This window comes from Mobula hypostoma, chromosome 4, assembly GCF_963921235.1.
Source record: "Mobula hypostoma chromosome 4, sMobHyp1.1, whole genome shotgun sequence".
NCBI classification, from domain to species: Eukaryota; Metazoa; Chordata; class Chondrichthyes; order Myliobatiformes; family Myliobatidae; genus Mobula; species Mobula hypostoma.
This window is the reverse complement of record NC_086100.1, coordinates 8,656,971-8,671,106: the sequence shown is the minus strand read 5'-3', so window position 1 is coordinate 8,671,106 and position 14,136 is coordinate 8,656,971. Positions and strand designations below refer to the sequence as shown.

The 14,136-nt window shown below is 45.0% G+C and overlaps 1 protein-coding gene across 2 annotated transcripts in view; it reads right to left on the bottom strand.

The window, feature by feature from the left end:
* The window catches only part of LOC134345116 (fibroblast growth factor 12), a 403,897-nt gene that overhangs the window by 147,802 nt on the left and 241,959 nt on the right, over positions 1-14,136 (bottom strand). The window contains exon 2 of one of the 2 annotated variants that reach the window (XM_063045291.1): positions 1,152-1,262. The exons of the other annotated variant lie outside the window; for it this stretch is intronic. Within the exon in view, the coding sequence (XP_062901361.1) occupies positions 1,152-1,262 (111 nt within the window). The remainder of the gene's footprint in view (positions 1-1,151; positions 1,263-14,136) is intronic. 2 annotated transcript variants of the gene reach the window in all.

Here is a 14,136-nt window from a genome sequence, read left to right as displayed (position 1 = left end):
CTCAACGTTTCAGGAGCAGCTTCTCCCCCCACCATCAGATTCCTGAATGGACAATGAACCCATGAACATGACCAATTTTATCTGCTCTCTTTTTGCTCTGCTCATTTAATTATATATATATATTTCTCATTGCAATTTGATTTACAGTTTATTATTATATGCTACAAAGTACTGCTGTGGTATTACACCAAATTTCATGACATAGCCAGTGATATTAAACTTGACTCTGATTCTGCACATCAAAGTTTAATCCTGACTCTGCTCACATAAATTCTCACTAACGGCAAAAGGGTTTAAATTTTAAAACAGCTGTGACAAGCTTTCCCCGCTCCTACGTGAAGCAGAGTGGAAAACTGTCAGGTCAGTGAAAGGAATCCAGGCACTGGGATTGATTAATGAGTCGCAGCAGAGGGAGAGAGGGGAAGAACACACTCTTACAAGCTGATTCACCATGTCTTTCATGGTCTCAGGAGTTCCCAAAGGCTGTATGGCCGAACCAAGCTCCTGAAGCAGAGGCACACTAAGCAACAAGGCCACTATCTTAACACAATCAAAGAATGCTTTCCTTGCTCAACTGTCAACGTTACGCCCTGTCACTCATCTGAAATGCAGCCCCTCTGCACGCCCAGCGTAGCCTTATTCCAAACTGGGTGTCCTCGCCACCAAAAATTGCTCTACAAGTCCCATCCTGGACCTTCTCTGACCAACCCAACCTGTAGCAGCATAAGACATAGGAGCAGAATTAGGCCACTCGGCCCATCAAGGTTACTCCGCTGTTCTATCACGGCTGATTTATTTCCATCCCACCAGCCTGTCCCTCCTCCCATTAACCCAAGACCCCTTTCTGCCCACAAGATCCTTGCACTTCCCACATCCAAGACCGCTTCTGCTCATCAATCCCTCTCCCTTCCCACTGGGGTCTTTTTCCGTCCCACTCGCGAAGACCCCTTCTGTCCCACCGGCCTGTCCCTCTTCCCACTAACTCAAGACCCCATCCTACCCAGTTCCAACTCCTCACACTTTAGGGAACCACAGATACCAGAGCCTTTAGTGACGGAGTTCAATGCGTGTCCAGGTCCTCAAAGACTGAAATGCAACCACCCGTGTCAGAGGCCCTGCTGCCTGCACGGGAGCACGGCGTGGCGACTTACTGTAGTTACTGTTCTCGTCCTTTGTCCCGTTGATGGTGCCATCTGGCTGCATCTGTAGGTAGAAGCCCTGTTGACTGAACAACCTCGTCACTATACCTTTCAGCTGGGGGTCTGCATGGAAAGAAAAACAAGGAGAGCAATGAGCAATGGAGGATCACACCAGTGAGAAGGGAATTCAGCCCCTCATGCTCCTACTAGCTCTTCAAAAGTACTTTCCAATTAGCTCCAAAACCTCTTTTGTTTTCCTCTTCAAGCACTTCCTTTGGAAAACTTGCTTTCAATCCATTTATACCAGGCCCTCAGACTTATAAAGCAATGGTTTTTTTCCCTCAAGAATTACATGCAACCTGAATAAAGTTGATAAAATATTTGAAATATTGTAACTACCCTGAGATTAATCTATCAGGTTATCTTTCGTTCATGAGTCTATCTAAGGGTCTCTTAACTGTCCCTGACGTATCTGCTTCCACCACCACCCCAGGCATGGTGTTCCACATATCCTCCACTCTCTGTGTTAATGACCTACCTCTGACACCTCCCCCATACCTTCCTCCCATCACCTGAACACTAGGCCCTCTGGTATTGACCATTGCCACCATGGTTAAAAGTCATGGCTGTCCAAACTACAATGTGTCTTATCATCTGGTACATTTCTACCAAGTTGCCTCAGTTCCTCCTTGGCTCCAAAGAGAAAAGCCCTCGCTCACTCAACCTGCCCTCACAACACACGCTTTCCAATCCTGGCAGCATCCTGGTAAATCTCCCCTGCACCCTGTCTAAAGGTTCCACAACCTTCTGACAATGAGGTGACCAGAACTGACCACAATACTCCAAGTCCAGTGTAATCAGCGTTTCATAGAGCTGCAGCATTACCTTGTGGCTCCTGAAATCAATCCCAGGCTAATGAAACACCGTATGCCATCTTAACCACCCTATCGGCATGGAAACAGGCCCTACAGCCCAATTCATCCATGCTAACCTTGATGATAATTGAGCTAGTCCCCTTTATCTGTGCTTAGCCCATATCCCTCAAAGCCTTTTTTATTCACATGCATGTTTAAATACTTTTTAAGTGTCATCATCTTCTCAGCTTCCTTATCATTCATTTCCCTCTAATTTTAAGTCCATGACCTCTACTTTTGGACCCCCTGCCCACCCCCCCCCGCTCTGGAGAAAAGACTGTGACCCTTCACCTTATCCATGCCCTCCATGTCTGTATAACCCTGTATAATGTCATCTCTCAGCCTCCTACGCTGCAGGGAAGCGTAGAGTATCTGAGACTATCCAGCCACTCCTTAGAACATTGAATATTACAGCACAGTACAAGCCTTTTGGCCCATATGTTGTGCCTACCTTTAAACGCACTCCAATATCAATCTAACCCTTCCCTCCCACTTTTCATCCATGTGTCTCTCTAAGGGTCTCTTAAATGTCTGTCAATTATCTGTCTCTACCAACACCCCTGGCAAAAACCTTCCTCTGACATCCCGCCTGTACTTAAATCATGCCCCTCGTGATGTCCATTTCTGCCCTGGGGGAAGCATCTCTGACTGTCCGCTGGAAATCTGCCTTTGGTCACCTTGAACACCTCTATCAAGTCACCTTTCATCCTCCTTCACTGCAAAGAGAAAAACCCTGACTCGCTCAACCAATCCTTATAAGAAATGCTCTCTAACCTTGTCAGCATCCTGGTAAATCTCATTCTGCACCCTCTGTAAAGCTTCCACATCCTTCCCATAATGATGCGATCCTCATAGACTCCTGCAGCAATACGGCGTGGACACTGGCCATTCGGCCCATTTAGTCTATGCCTGCCTGAGCTAGGTGCCTTTGCTTGAGTTTGACCCATATCCCTCTCAGCCAACTTGGGGTCCATGGACCCCCCCCCCCCGATTAACGGTAGAGGTCCATGGTATAAAAAAGGTTGAGAACCCCTGCTCGAAACCTTTCTTTTCCATGTATCTGTCCAAATGGCCTCCAACCCCAGTAACACCCCCTCCTAACTTTTTTTGCGCTCTTTGTGGCATAGTGACACAGACCAGCAAGTTAAACGAGATTTCTTAGAGGACCGCAGTTCCTTTCCATACTTCTCCCTCCTCCGTGCAGGTGAAACACTAGTGATAAATTCCAAAGCTTAAATGAAAGATCATCAGCTCGCATAGGTTCAGACCTAAGCTCGTTAAATTCCATTTTAGGTGTCCTACTCGCCCCTACCTTTGTCAATATACCACATCTAACCTCACAACCGGACACTCTCTCCCAGAGAGAAAAAAACATGCATTGTATCAGAGAGAAGGAAAGTTCACTCACCTGCACAAACTGCTCATCGTGACAGCCCGTCAATTTGGAATAGAGAGAAGAAGAGAAACACTGCATTAGTACATGACACAGATGCTGAAAACCTGAAACAAAAAAAAACTGAAAATGCGGGAAACAATCGGGAGGTTGGGCAGCCTCTGCGGAAGATGAAACAGAGCTAATGTTTCAGGTCAAAGAACTGGGAGGGTGTAAGAACAAACCTAATTTAATTTAAATTGTTTCCTCGGATTCCAATTCCCCTTCCTTCCCAGTTCTGATGAAGGGTCTTAATCGTGACCAACTGCTTTTCCTGTTTTTATTGTATGGAAAGAGAGCTCTGTGTATGTGGCCAGGAGTAGACAGTGATCATTCAAAGGTGAGGTTCCTCCCCACTGCCTTTGAATCACATAATCTGGAGCAAGGGGGAAGGGTTAATTGGGAGGTGGAAGAATCAGGCTGGTGACAGCATTCATGGCTGCATAGCCGGGTTCTGATAAAAGTCAGTCCCAGATGCACAAGCACATATGCTCTGTGGCCGCTGAGTGTTTGCTCGTAGCCTTCTGCTGCTGTATTCCATCCTCTTCAAGGTTCAATATGTTGTATGTTCAGAGATGCTCTTCTGCACACCACTGTTGTAACATGTGGTTATTTGAGCTACTGGCACCTTCCTGTCAGTTTGAACCATTCTGGCCATTCTCCTCTCACCTCTCTCATTAACAAGACATTTTCACCCACAGAACTGCTGCTCACTGGCTATTTTTTTGTTTTTCACACCATCCTCCTTAAACTCGAGAGACTTGTGTGCGAAAATCCCAAGAGATCAGCAGTTTCTGAGATACTCAAACCACCCCATCTGGCACCAACAATTATTCAACAATCAAAGTCACTTAGATCACATTTCTCCCCCATTCTGATACTTGGCCTGAACAACAACTGAACCTCTTGACCAGGTCTACATGATTTTATGCATTGAGACTTTGCCACATAATTGTCTGATTAGATATTTGATTAACAAGTAAGTGTACCTGATAAATCAGCTACTAAGTGTAAAAGTGATGTGTTGGTGGACAACACATGATGTCCCATGTCTGCTCAAAAATTCAAACACCTCTCTGCTTGAGAAGTTCCAGTTCCTAATTATAAATACCATTAACAATTTGTCCTGGACCAGCTGCAGAGATGCTTTGGTAAGAAAGCACTACTTCTTCAGAAGGCTAAGGAAACTCGACACGTTCCCAACTCCCCTTGCCAACTTTTACAGGTGCAACATAGAATGCATCCTACCTGGATGCATCACAGTTTGGCATGACATGACTGCATGAAACTGCAGAGAGCTGTGGACACAGCTCAGAACATCACGGAAACCAGACTTCTCTCCATGGAACCTGTCTACACTTCTCACTGGCTTGGTAAAAGAGTCACCAAAATAAATGTGAGGGGTCTTTGAGGGCTCTGGGCTGGTACTCACTGGAATTCAGTATATGAGGGGATCTCATCGAAACCTATCGAATGTTGAAAGGCCTTGATAAAGTGGATGTGGGGAGGATGTTTCCTTTGGTGGGGGTTTCTAACACCAGAAGACAGCCTCAGAATAGAGGAATATCCATTTAAAACAGAAACGAGAAGGAAGTCCTTTAGCCAGAGGATGGTGAATCTATGGAATTCATTGCTATGGAATTTGTGGAAGCTAAATCATTGGGTATATTAAGGCAGAGGTTGAAAGATTCTTGATTATCAGGGCAAGAAGGGACACGGGGAGAAGGCAGAAAATTGGGGCTGAGAGGGAAATGGATCAACCATGATGAAATGGTGGAGCAGACAATAGACAATAGATAATAGGCGCAGGAGTAGGTCATTCGGCCCTTCGAGCCAGCACCGCCATTCACTGAGATCATGGCTGATCATCCACAATCAGTATCCAGTTCCTGCCTTATCCCCATAACCTTTGATTCCGCTATCTTTAAGAGCTCTATTCATTTCTTTCTAAGAAAGCATCCAGAGACTTGGCCTCCACAGTCTTCTGGGACAGAGCATTCCATATATCCACCACTCTTTGTGGGAAAAAGTTTATCCTCAACCCCGTTCTAAATGGCCTACCCCTTATTCTTAAACTGTGGCCTCTGGTTCTGGACCCACCCATCAGCGGGAACATGCTTCCTGCCTGCAGCGTGACCAATCCCTTAATAATCTTATACGTTTCAATAAGATCCCCTCTCAGCCTTCTAAATTCCAGCGTATACAAGCCCCGTCGCTCTAATCTTTCGACATATGACAGTCCCGCCATCCCGGGAATTAACCTTGTGAACCTACTCTGCACTCCCTCAATAGCAAGAATGTCCTTCCTTAAATTTGGAGACCAAAACCGCACACAGTACTCCAGGTGTGGTCTCACCAGGGCCCTGTACAGCTGCAGAAGGACCTCTTTGCTCCAATACTCAATTCCCCTTGGTATGAAGGCCAGCATGCCATTATCTTTCTTCACTGCCTGCTGTACTTGCATGCTTACTTTCAGTGACTGATGTACAAGAACACCTAGATCTCGTTGTACTTCCCCTTTTCCAAACTTGATTTCATTTAGATAATAATCTGCCTTCCTGTTCTTACCACCAAAGTGGATAACCTCACATTTATCCACATTAAACTCGATGGGGCAAATGGCCTAATTCTGCTCCTATATCCTATGGTCTAATGGTTTTAAATACCCCACCCATTCCCAGATATTTCCTCTTTTCCTCTCTCCCATCGGGCAGAAAACACAAAAGCCTGAAAGCACGCACAACAAGGCTCAAGGACAGCTTTTACCCCAACGCTATCACACTCTTGGTGGACCGTGTGTACAATAAGATGGAGCCTGGATCTCCCAGTGGTCCTCACTGTGGCCCTTCACCTTATCGACTGCCTGCACACCACTTTCTCTGCAACTGTAACACCTCATTCCGAATTCTGTGGTTCCACCCACACTCATAAGGATTAGTAAATTGCTGGCCAGTTGGTGGTGTGGTGGCATCAGCACTGGACTTCAAGGCAGATGGTCGTGAGTTCAAACCCAGCCGAGTCCCAACCCGGGCAGCAGCAGTAACTATGCGGAAGAAAGGCCTCGCGACCTACTTCTGTACCTTGCCATGAAAACTCTCTGGACCCTACGGTCCATGAGGTCACGGAGAGTTAGACTCGGCTAATGACTGAACAACAACAAAGTTGTTGGCATGCTCTGTTGGTGCCAGAAGGTTGACAACACTGGCAGGCTGCCCTCAGCACACGCTCCGACTGCAGACGATATATTTCACTATGCTTCCATGTACATGTGACAAATAAAGCTAATCTTTTTTTTCTTTTAAAACCATCAGGTTCTGAACCGAGCTGCACAACCCTATCCTAGCTCGCAACTGAACTCCACAGACCACCCCTTGAACGACCATGGACTTGTCTGTCTCTTTTTGCTTTAATGTCTTGTTTTACACCATTTCTTTCTTCACTGTCATATAGTTCATGTATAATTGATGTTCCTTGTGTTGTCTGTGTGCCTGTGATGTTTCTACAAGCTCTTCTTTGTATCTCTACTTTACAGTCACTGTACATGACAATAAACTCACTTAACCGCGCCGCCTTCCTGCTTGTTATGGTTAAGGAGCCTTGCAGCTCTGCATCCTTAACTGCCAGCTCAGATGCCACACAAGTTGATAGGTTTGTTGAGGTGTATGGCGTGTTGGCCTTCATTAGTCGGGGGATTGAGTGCAAGTGCCACAAGGTAAAGTTCAAAGTAAATTTATTATCAAAGTATATGTGTCACCATATACTACCGAGAGATTAATTTCCTTACAGGCACTCACAGTAAATGTAAAGAAGTACAATAGAATCAATGAAAAGCAAGACTGATAACTAAGCAATGAGCAAGTACAAAAGGCAAAAACAAAAATAGTAATATTAAATAAATAAGCATTAATTTTGGAGAACATGAGATGAAGAGGCTTGAAAGTGAGTTCATAGATTGTGGGAACAGTTCAATGATGGGGCAAGTGAAGTTGAGTGAAGTTTCCCCTCTGGTTTGAGAGCCGGATGGCTGAGGAGTAATAACTGCTCCTGAACCTGGTGGTGTGAGTCCTGAGGCTCTTGCCTGAAAGTAAGAAGAGAGCATGGTCTGGATGGTGGGGGTCCTTGATGCTGGATGCTACATTCCCGTAACAGCGCTCCTTGTGGATCTGCTCAATGGTGAGAAGGGCTTTATCTGTGATGAACAGGGTCATATCCAGTAAATTTTGTAGGATTTTCCATCCAAGGGCATTGGTGTTTCCATACCAGGCTGTGATGCAATCGGTTAATATACCCCCAACCACACATCTATAGAAGTTTGTCAAAGTTTCAGAAGACATAATGACATAGCAATTCTTCACAAACTTCTAGGAAAGTACCTCAGTGCCTTCATTGTAATGGCACTTACGTACTGAACTTGGGACTGGTCCTCTAAAATGATAATACCAAGGATTTTAAGTTGCTGATCCTCTCCACCTCCGCTCCCCCGATGAAGACTGTCTCATGGACATCTGGTTTCCTCCTCCTGAAGTCAATAATCAGCTCCCTGGTCTTGCTGACATTGAGTAAGAGGTTGTTGCCATTTCACCACTCAAGCCAGATTTTTAATCTCCCTCCTACATGTTGATTTGTCATCACCTTAGACTGAGCCAACAACAGCGGTGTCATCCGCACACCTAAATATGGCATTGAGGCTGTGCTTAGCCTCACAGTCAGAAGTGTAAGGTGAGTAGAGCAGTGGCTAAGCACACAGACTTGTGGTGCGCCTGTGTTGATGGAGATTGTGGAGGTGATATTGTTGCCTGGGGACTGCAAGCGAGCAGATCGAGGATCCAGTTGCAGAAGGAGTTACTGACACATAGGTCTTGGAGCATATGAATTAGCAATTTGTGTCAATTACATACAGGCTTTGACAATAACTCAGCTTTGAACTTTGGATCATGCCGACCAGTTCATTTCTCCACTGTGGTGCTGATCGCATTATCACCCGACACGCAAACAGGTCTCTGCTCCACACACAACCACTGAACATCCGCTTACACCAGGCACAGCCCAATCACTGCCTGCGTTTGGGACTTGGGAGGAAACCGGAGCAGGTCCCTGTGATCACCGGGAGGATGTCAGCACAGGTGGACTGATCGATGCGTTTGCAATTAACATGAAAATATCTTTTTACTTAGCGAAGGTCCTTCTGGCCTTTTGAGTCACACCATCCCAGCAAACCCTGACAAACCCTAACCTAATCACAGGACAATTTACACTAACCAATTGACATACTGCGGGGTGGAAACCGGAGGACCCGGAAAACACGCACGCAATCCACAGGGAGGACTTACAAAGAATCCTGAGAAATGGCACCAGACTTGAACTCTGAACGCTGGCACACCCTGAGTTGTAACAGCATTGCACATGGCACTCTAAACATGTGGTGTTGTGGATATAGCCCAGTGCTACAGCAGGATGCAGCTCAAATGGGAAGTTGTGCGGAGTGCTGGTAGACAGGAATTACTCTCGACCAGTGTGAGGTGATGCACTTGCAGAAAACAATTAAGGTTAGGACATTTACAGTAAATGTAAATTGGTAAATTGATTTATTACTGGCACTTGTAGCAAGGTACAATGAAAAACTTGCCTTGCACCCCATTCATAGCGATCATTTGATTACACCACACTGTGGTGCAGAATAAAGTGCTTTTTTCCCTCTGCTTGTTTAGAGATAGAGCACCATTTTAGACCCCACCGCCCAATGAGCCCGTGCTCCCCAATTATACCTGTGTGACCAGTTAGCCCACTGACCTATATGACACTGGAACTTGGGAGGAAACTGAAGCACCCGGAGGAAACCCACACGGTCATGGGGAGAACGTACAAACTCCTCACAGACAGTGGCAGGAATTGAACCTGGGTCGCTGGCATTATAAATCGGTATGCTACCATGCCATTCTATTATTTTACCAATTCTACTAATCTGTACATCTTTGGAATGTGAGAGGAAACCCACGTAATCACAGGGAGAACGTACAAAGTCCTCACAGCCAGTGGCAGGAATCAAACCAGTAGCAACACTACTGTGCCAAAAGAGTTAGACCAAATGATCCCACTACCTTCTGGCCCAATGAGATTGCACCACCCAACAAAACCCTTGTGACCATGTGATCAATTAACCTATTGACCTGTGTGTCCTTGGACTGTGGGAGAAAACCGGAACACCTGGAGGAAAGCCCCACGCAGTCACAGGGAGAAGGTACAAAGTCTTTGAGGACAACGATGGAATAGAACCTAGAATTAGCACCTGGAATGGCACTGCACACTACGGGAGAGTTAATGAACAGAGAACCCTTTGGGTCCAAGTCCACAATTCCCTGAAAGTTGCAACACAAGTGAAAAACTTTCAGGGCACAGAACGTAAGAGTTTGGATATTACTTTGTCAATTTACAAAAAATATGCAAGTAAGACTTAGGAGCAGAATTAGGTCAGTCGGCCCAAGTCTGCTCTGCCATTCCATCATGGTTGATTTTTATTATTCTCAACCTATTCTCCTGCCTTCTTGGTAATCATTGACACCGTTACTAATCAAGAACCAATCAGCCTCCACTTCAAATATACTTAATGACTTGGCCTCCACAGCCATCTGTGGTAATGAATTCCACAGATTCACTACCCTGTGACGAAAGAAATTCATCCTAAATGTAGTGCTGTAACACACAAAACTTGCTGGATTATCTACCTGCCAACCAATATTATCAGTGGCACTCATTAATGTGAAGATCCTGGGCTCTGGCAACTGAACTAACAACTCAGCATGGACACCATTTGGCACGAAAGCCCCCTCAAAGAGTCGCCCCCGCCCATTAACAGCTAATGCAACAGCTACAATGAAACTGGAGAGAACAAACCTTCCGTTATATCAAATTAGTAATTCAACCTGAGTAAACGGTTGAAAACAAACACCATCTGTTGATGTTTGATCAGCGAAGTAACATCTTGGGACAGGAACCACGAAGTATAACTTTGCCAGGAAGTTGGTTGCTTGTAGATGACTGCACATTGTTCACAACTTTATGCTGAAGGCAAGGTCAAGGAGAGATGGATGGGAAAAAAAGAGAACGCTCTGACAGGGTGAGAACAACTTTGGCGAAGTCTTTCTGACTGTATCTAAGCTGTTTATTTGTCTTTGTGTTGTTGCTTTAGTACAGTTTTTAATTATTCTCTTCCCTCAATCTGTCCTATTGACCCTGTCCTCGACTCTCTAGATTAATAGCCCCAAAGACAACTTGCCACCATACCAGAGGCAGAAAGGAGGACCCTGATCCACCCAGGGGCGCGACAGAGAAGATGGCCAAGGACTTTCATTACTGCTCTAAAACAGCAGGAGGCCTAACCTCCTGTAAGTAAGTAGACAGAGAAATAGTCATAGTCATACTTTATTGATCTCAGGGGAAAATGGTTTTTGTTACAGTTGCACAATAAATAATAAATAGCAATAGAACCATAAATAGTTAAATAGTAATATGTAAATTATGCCACTAAATTATGAAATAAGTCCAGGACCAGCCTATTGGCTCAGCGTGTCTGACTCTCCAAGGGAGGAGTCGTAAAGTTTGATGGCCACAGGCAGGAATGACTTCCTATGACGCTCTGTGCTGCATCTCAGTGGAATGAGTCTCTGGCTGAATGTACTCCTGTGCCCACCCAGTACATTATGTAGTGGATGGGAGACATTGTCCAAGATGGCATGCAATTTAGACAGCATCCTCTTTTCAGACACCACCGTCAGAGAGTCCAGTTCCATCCCCACAACATCACTGGCCTTACGAATGAGTTTGTTGATTCTGTTGGTGTCTGCTACCCTCAGCCTGCTGCCCCAGCACACAACAGCAAACATGATAGCACTGGCCACCACAGACTCGTAGAAAGATGCAAACTGTGTTTGCAACTACACTCATTGGCCCATTTGGTCTCACCTTCTCAGAGTTGTTGCGGCTCGAATCTCTTGTACATTACAGCTCAAATATTTTACCCATGAAAGGAGAACAGTTGATGTTTTGCACCTGAAATCTCTGTCAGAACTGGGAAACAGAGAAAATCAAATTCGTTTTCAGAGGAGGTTAGGGAGCGATGGGTAGAACAAAGGAATCGTCCCTGATGGGGTTAGAACAAATGGGCAAAGCTACAAGCGTATTTGGTATCTTTGTTTGTGTAATGCGTTGTTAATCGAGAGAGTGAGGTACACGTCCAGTAGGACGGATTGAGGGAACAGAAAAAGGAAAAAACAGCACCTAAACGATAACAGCCAGGAATTTGAGGAGACTGAGGAAAATGAGGCTCCTCCCTTCCATTCTCACCACATTCTACTGGAACGCCATCGCGTGTGCCCTGACCAGTGGCACCACCATCTGGGATGGGAATTGCAATGCATCAGATCGCAAGACCCATGCTGAAATCATCATTGGGGTCTCTCTTCTCCCCACCCCCCACGTTCAGGACATACAGTTTACCAGAAGCATTGCACACACAGTGCCACCAGTATCGTCAAAGACCCCTCCCATGACATCCAGCTGTTATGCAGAAGGTAGCAGAACCGTCAGGCTAGGTAACGGTTCCTTTCTCCAGTCTGTTAGACGTCCTAATACTAACACCCTGCCGCCGGCCAACACACATGCACACCCGTTCTGAATGACACCACCCACCCCCACAACTCACAGACACACTCTCGTCCTGCACTGGTCTCTTTTCATCTTTTATTGCTGCTGTTTCACACATTTATACGATTGTTTGTTTTATTATAACAGTGTCAGTAACATTCCTCTGTTTCATATACACATTACAGTTTATGTCAACCTGTCATTCTTCAGGCCATGTTCTCAGGGACTTGCTCTAATATTTAGTGGCTGTATTTTATTTAATGATAAGCCCACCTGCCCAGCAATCCCCAATTTAATCTTAACCTCATCATGGGACAATTTACAATGACCAATCAACCCACCAACCGATAATATTTGGACTGTGGGAGGAAACCAGAGCACCCAGAGGAAACCCACGTGGTCACGGGGAGAAGGTACAAACTCCTTACAGACAGCGGCAGGTATTGAGCCCGGGTTGCTGATATTTTATACTTTATTGTCACCAAACAATTGATACTAGAACATATAATCATCATAGTGATATTTGATTCTGCACTTCCCGCTCCCTGGATTACAAATCGATAGTAAATATTAAAAATTTAAATTATAAATCATAAACAGAAAATATAAAAATGGAAAGTAAGGTAGTGTAAAAAAACGTAAAGCATTGTGCTACACTACCATGCCACTCCAAAAATGTGCTGGATCGTAACTACATGTACGTTGTTCTGCACCTTGGTCCCAGCGCAACAATGTTTCATACACGTGTACAGGTGAATGACAATTAAATTTGTACTTGAAAACTAATGGCAGAGCAGTCTCAATGGGCTGAATGGCCTTATTCTGCTCAAACAACAGGAATTCTGCAGATGCTGGAAATTCAAGCAACGTACATCAAAGTTGCTGGTTAACATCCTACAGATGCTGCTTGGCCTGCTGCGTTCACCAGCAACTTTGATGTATGTGGCCTTATTCTGCTCCTATCTCTTATGGTCCTAACTGCAGAATCTCCTCTAACCAGCCCACGAGCACTTTTCACTGGTCTGACACATTCTTTGATGAACTAGCGTTAACTATAGACGAAACTGCTTCCCCCAAACCATGTATACAGCTGAAAGGACAATAAAGTTGAACTGCAACTTGAACAGTTCTGATATAGACTTAAGTAAAATCGGTGTCACCCTATCAGTTTTTTTCCCCTTTTGTTCAACCCATCCCTCCTGGATCTTTTCTGTCACTGGAATCTAATCTGGTGAATTTGATTATTACTGTCACGTCCCGTGAACAACTTGTTTTGAGTGCCGTCCATAAAGATCATTTCGTTACACCGGGCACTGAGGTATTAAAAGGTAAAATAATAACAGGATGCAGAATAAAGTGTTACAGTTACAGAGAAAGTGCAGTGCAGGCAGACATAAGGTACAAGGTCATAACGAGGTAGATTGTGATGTCAAGAGTGCATCCGGTTGTACTGGGGACTCGAGGATTATAGGGGTCTCCTACCATCCATCAGGGACATTTATCAGCAGCGCTGCATACGCAGGGCCCTTAGTATCATCAAGGATTCCACCCATCCATCCAGCATCCTCTTTGACTTTCTACCATCAGGCAGGAGACTCGGATGCATAAAGACAAGAACGGATAGGATGGGAAACAGTTTCTTTTCCCAGGCCATAAGGGTTCTGAACTCCCTTCTGCATTGCTTTCGAAATGTCACTGGTTAATCTGTTCTGTACCTTACAGTATTTAATTTATGCATTTTATTTTGTCAATTTATACGTAATTCATCTGTCGATTTTACCCTTATTTTTCTAAGTTATTGCGTGTAATGTGTACTGCTGTGCTTTAACCCTGGTCCGGAGAAACATTGTCTCATTTATATAGTTAAATGACAATAAACTTGACTTTGGTAGTCTGACAGCAGTGGGGTAGAAGCTGTCCCTGAACTTGGTGGTACCTGCTCTCAGGACAGGAGAGGAGAGGAGACAGAATGTCCGGGGTGGGTGGGGTATTTGATTTTGCTGGCAGCTTT